The 6224-nt window shown below is 28.7% G+C and overlaps 1 protein-coding gene across 1 annotated transcript; it reads left to right on the forward strand.

The window, feature by feature from the left end:
* The first annotated feature begins 3824 nt into the window (after nt 1–3824).
* LOC149264333 (disease resistance RPP13-like protein 4) lies at nt 3825–4178 on the forward strand. The gene has a single exon (XM_089398271.1). It carries the CDS (start codon nt 3825–3827, stop codon nt 4176–4178), a length of 354 nt encoding a protein of 117 aa, XP_089254397.1.
* Nucleotides 4179–6224: the final 2046 nt, after the last annotated feature.

The following is a 6224-nucleotide window of genomic DNA, read 5'->3' on the forward strand; positions in this document are numbered from 1 at the left end:
TAAACATTTTCCATGTAAATATGTAATGTTTCATTATTTAAATTGTATTTTTAAATGCCATATAAATAACATAACTTAAATTTACAAATCTAAAAATTTCTGTTCAATTATATTTATATTTATATATATATAAAATTACAAAAATTTTAACCACAAATTTTTATTTTATTTTATATATATATATATATGATTTTAAAATATATAATATATACATAGTAGACATTAAAATATAAAGATAACATGTGCATTGAAATATTTTATTGCATTTTATTTATAGACTATATTGTCCATATTAAAATGGTATTTTTGTTATATATAGAGTTAATAATGAGGATATCTATTTATATATTTTTAAGTATACGTCAATTTTATTTTTTCTCTTCTTCTTTTTGGTTGTGAGTCACTGTATTGGAGATGGGTGACTTTGCAATCTTTGCATCTAATATGAAAAGTCAAGTATGATTTTCATTTTGATTTGTTTTCATGTAAACACAATACTTTGCATATAAGAGGCACCTGGTAGTAATGTGCGAAAAAACAAATGTTGTGACATTCCCACCCCATGGCTCTTGTTTAAGATTGGTTATAAAATTATGATTTAAGAAGAAATAGTTTTTTATTAAAGAAATGAAAACACTTAGGTAACATTGAAAAACTTGCATCAATACAATAACAAGTGCTATATAGTAGATTGTCGTTCCCCTTTGTAAAAAAATAGTGAAACTATAGTGAAAATATCTGATTATTGTGATATATTAAAAGAAATAGCAAGTAAGCTATGCAAATGTAGTTATAAAGATTAATTTCAATCTATTTTAGAATCTTGAAGATTAAAAGAATTAGCAAGTAAGCTATGTAAATGTAGTTATAAAACGTATCTTTATCAAATGATTAATTTCAATTTATTTTATAATCTTGAAAATTATCATTTAATATACATCTTAACTCATATTGCTATATTAAGTAAATATAGAATAGTAAACATATATGTAAAAAAATTGATTTTAAAATTTTCATTTATTAGGAAGATTACAAAATTAGCTTAATTAAACATTTTTTTATGTTAATTATAATATTAAAATTTTTAATCAATATAAAAAAGATTGTCATTTTAATAAATAAATCTATCAATTATCTAATTATGTAATAGTTCACTCACTTAATTGTAGAATGCAATAAAACAAAAATAAAATTTGATCTGACCAATGTATTATGGACTTATTATTTAAGGCATTGGGCAATAATATGTTTAAATTGACACCCAATTCCAAAAAAATAAAAAAAATAAAATTTAAAATCGCAATTTGTTAAATAAAAAACTATTTCCCATATTTAATTTAATTAAAAGACAATTAAAAAAAATACATAATATGTGCATAAAACAAATATAATAAGAAAAATGTACATATTGTAAATGGAAGGTCGTTTTACATGGTATGTGACATGCCATACACAGATGGAGAGTTCTACCCTCTCACGAATAACATATTAGACATGAAAGAACGGTGCATTAAGCGGTTGAAACCTTCCATTAATCAACTTATTTATTATTTTAAAATTCATTAATTTGTTTTTTTAATGATAAAAATTATGAAATTAACCATTTTTTTTTATAAGAAGATGGAATTAGCTTTGGAAATCTTTTTGGTTATTTTTGTTTTCTTTGTATGGATTTTCTCTAGTTAGGGTGAATTTGTGTGATGGGAAAATAATTTTTTTTCTTTTTCTTTTATAAGGTACATAAATTTTTTTAAGACTATTTATGCTTAGATTTGTGTGGAGATAGAGTTTTGCAAAAATTTTCTCATTGAAATTAATTTGATAGTTCCAAATTATGTTTGGGTCCAAAAGCTTGACTATGAGAGTAGAGCATCCTATAAAACATGAATGTAATTAGAAATTTCCCCGAGCATCCTTAGAATAGCAAAGATAGAAAAAAACTTCAAGGCCCAAATGGTGGGAATGTGCACAAGGTGACCATTATATGGTATTCAAAGAAGAAAAACTTTAGGGCAAGAAAGAATCAAAGACAAGAAAGAAGTAGATTCAGTTAAAGAAACCACAACTGAGACAATAGAAACTAAGTAAGAAAGTTCACTTACCAAAGATCCCTTGATTGCACCGTTAACAAAAAAGCCTTAAACCCTCGTGGAAAATAGATTATCTCTAGAAATCATCTCGTTGAAAAAGAATTTTCTTGGGAAGATCAGGTGGTTGAGGAATATTTCAAGGAAAATACCATGCAGTTGTGAAGAATGATCCACTAGAATTTGCAGAAAATGCACATTGGATTCAAATTGGGAAGAAAAGGAAAAAAAAAAATTGGAAGAAATATTTTTTCTCAAAAAAAAATAAATCAAATTAGATCAAATTAAAAAATGGAATATAAATTTATTTTTTTTAGAGTTTTTTAGAAAATATTTAGTTGAAAAAGAACTGAAGCATTTGTGTCATGGGAAATTTATTGAAAGTTTGTATTAAGCCTTTGTGTTCAATCTCAAACCCTCTGGGCCAGCGTATTAAAGGAACTTGGGTGTCACGCCCCCAATCTTTTTTTCGTTTATTGGGCGGGTGCGGCACTACCAACGCTCACCTTTTAACAGGTTTACGTTGTAGACTACGCCTTATCCAAGACAATCGTGCATTAACCGATTCAACTTCTTCTTAAACCGTTAACATACATCAACCGATTATCTTACAACCATATAAATCTTAATCTTTATATTCCGATATGCATTAACATGAATCTTTAATTCTTTGTTCTTCACATAAACAATCATAACAGCTTCATGTATGACACAAACCGAAACAACAATAACACATATATGTAAGTGGGAGGGGCAACTCCCAACCGAGTTCGCCCACAATATATTTATAATAATAAAAGCTCAAAGATACAATACAAGTGTGCCGGGCAATCCACGGCCAACACTTGATTCTTCTTTCAATTATACAACAAGGCAAGAGCCTTAAACATACACCGATTTTACACCTTTTGAGCGTGAACGGGACCCGCCCGGGTCACTGCACCGTTCACCCAAATACTGTTCTAAATCGTGTATCCAACCGAGACCGTAAATCAGCACTTTACAACCATATCCTTTATACCATACGCATTCCCTTTATATGTTTTTAATGGATCATTTGCTCTCGGCCAACCCATTGTCCTCATATAAATCCACGTATGTTCTTATATTCTATCTCCACATGCGTTCACGGTCTTATGACATACGTTAATGCGCTGATATATATGTGTATACGCTTATGCCACTTCGTGCGCATAAGCTTTATTTCGTGCTCTCAATACATTCGTCCGAAACTTGGCCACATCTCGGCCAAGTTTCTCCATGTATTTCGTCGCACTACAACCTGTTTTGTCGCACATTTCTGCAGCCCCGTCACACTGTCGGATGATCACTCGTCGTGCTTGTCTGCAGAACCGCGTCCTCAACTGTTGCCTTATTCTTCCGCATAGTTCACCTGTTCGTCTTGCCCACCGCACCGAACCATGGCTTGCCATGCCTAACCGCCAGCTTGGGTGACCGCACCGCTAGCTCGGGTGTCCGCACCTCAATTTCCGGCTCGTCAGCTCCGTGTGAAGGGTGTTTCGCCCGGTCGCACATCAACCCGTCGTCGTGCACGCCTGCCCGAGACTCCAGGGCGTTACATTGGGGATATTAAGGAAATGATCCAATCCTCTACTTCTTCAACTGTAAAGAGGTGAGGGATTTCTTTTGCGATGAGTTATTTCTTTGGCATACACAAATGTAGATCTAGCTAAAAATATGAGCCAAGAATCTGTACAGATATGGTTGAATGAGACGATGAATGGAAAAAGGTTTGTGTTGATGTTGGATGATGTTTCGGAAAAAGGCGCAGAATTGCTGCAGGATTTGGACCTACTCCGGTTAACAGACCCCTCCAACTCCAGAGTTATTGTGAGTTCCAGGAGTCGAAGCGCACTGTTAGCGACGGGAGTTCCAGAGAAGTCGATAATAAGAATGGAGGATCTGGACGAAGATTATAGCTGGCGGTTGTTTTCTTATCACGCTTTTCCATATAATAATGGAAATCTGCCAACAAACATCCACGAAGCAACGGCCAAGCTTGTGTGTGCAAAGTGTGGAGGGCTTCCCCTTGTCATCAAAGCAGTGGGGAGAGCAATGACGTTTCATTAAAATACTTAAAAGAGGGTGATAATTAACTTTGAGTAAATTTAAACTGAAATTTTTACGTTTTATTTTTAAATTTCAAATTGTTTTACATAAATTAGGATTAGTTATTTATATTATAATTTAAAAAATAAATTGAAATCAGATTAAATATTAACATTAATATAAATATTTTTAACATTAATATTATGATTAAATTCATTAACTTTCATCAACCATAATCAATAAATCTACTACACATGTACCACTCATTAATTAACATTACTGTATTTACTAATGTGATAAATCTACTACACATGTACCACTCATTAATTAACAGAACTATATTTACTAATGTGATTAATAAAAGTCAATCAATTGGTGTAGGAAAATATCATTAATAAATATAGTTGATAATAGTGAATCAAAATAATGTAAACTAATATAAGTTGTTCCATTAATAAAATATTTGATAAATAGTAATAATTATGTTTAATAAATACGTGATAAATGATGATAATTATGCTTTAATAAACCATTTTAAGTTTGAAAAAAATTTAGCGTTTTATTTTAAAGCTTTTATAAGTTATTTTTTTATATCTTTAAATTTATGTAAAAAGAATTTTGAATTTTTTTCCCAAGATTTAAATTATTATATATTTAATATAAAATTGAATTGTTATATATATTTAATATATATGAATACTTTTTTTTGGTAGGTAAGTATCCACAGGGGTTTTGAACTAGTGACCAATCGCAAAGAGTGCTTTAACGGTGCACCCATTAACTGTAAACCCAAATCTCCATGGGCAATATATATATATATATATATATATATATATATATATGGATAGAGAACATTCAATTGTTTAGGGAAGATATCAAATTTTGATAGGGGAAGTAAGACGTGAAGTTGAGCAATGAAAGTATAACTTGTAAAAAGATTTAATTGCAAAAATAATGACAAATAAACAAGATAACAAAATAATCAAACACACATTTGTGACAAAACTCTCCTTGTGAAGGAAACATCCAAAGAACAATGATAATCCGTATTTTTATTATTTAAATGTACAACAGTCAAATCACAAACATACATAATCCAACTATTCAACCCTCTCCTTTTTTTTTTTATATTTTTTATTTCCTCTACAAATTTAGATAGATAAATAGCAACCTGTCAAATTTCCTAAATCTACACACAACTTTAAAATATTTACGTAAAAAATCATTTACCTAAGACAAAATTTGTTTCTTTTACACGTCAAAGAGTATCATATTTTTTGTAAAACACTTACCATGGGAAAATAGGTAACCACAAGTGGTATGAAGGCAAAGAGACAGCCCCAACTAGAAAGACTTTTGACTTTTGGTTGTATAATGCAAAAGACGTTATAACTAAGGCTGGTACAAGTGGTAGGAAGACAAAGAGCTAAAGCTAGTTGAAACGTTTGGAAAAAAATGTTATAACTAAATTGAATATGCTAGTAATCACTTTTTTTAATAGTAATATTATTTTTCAAAAGAAAATTAGAGTCATCAAATTTAAGTTATACATATTTAATTTTTAACATATTTGATTTTTTTAATATTAACTTAAATTAAATTAAATTAAATAATTATAAATTTTTAAATCTATTTATATATTTTTAATATTTTTAATTAAAATAATTTTAAATTTTAAATTTTCTCATACCAAAATAATTTTATAAAATATAAACTAGCACAATTATATTAAGAAATGTAGTTGATATATACCGATAGGTATCAATTGATATAGATTTAATATTAATGTTATCATTTAAAAAATATTACTTGGTCATTTTTAATTAGATGGATCGAAATACAACATATAAGATTAATTTTAATTTTACCATAGTAAAAGTGATTTTACTATGGGAAATAATTTGGTAAACCATTTTTATTAAATTATTTCGTATTAAAATTAAAAAACCTCATGAAAGATAATTGAATAAATTATTATTTATTTAATTTTCTCTAGGAATAATTATTAAATCATTAATTGATAATTATTTTTAGTCACATTTGATTAAATCTCCTAGGAATAATTAA

Source organism: Pinus tabuliformis, chromosome 6 (genome assembly GCF_031772625.1).
Source record: "Pinus tabuliformis cultivar Carrire ecotype Pingquan chromosome 6, CPIR1, whole genome shotgun sequence".
NCBI lineage: Eukaryota > Viridiplantae > Streptophyta > Pinopsida > Pinales > Pinaceae > Pinus > Pinus tabuliformis.

Coding starts and splice junctions, on each gene's coding strand:
- LOC149264333 (XM_089398271.1), top strand. CDS start 3,825: ATGAATGGAAAAAGGTTTGTGTTGATGTTGGATGATGTTTCGGAAAAA.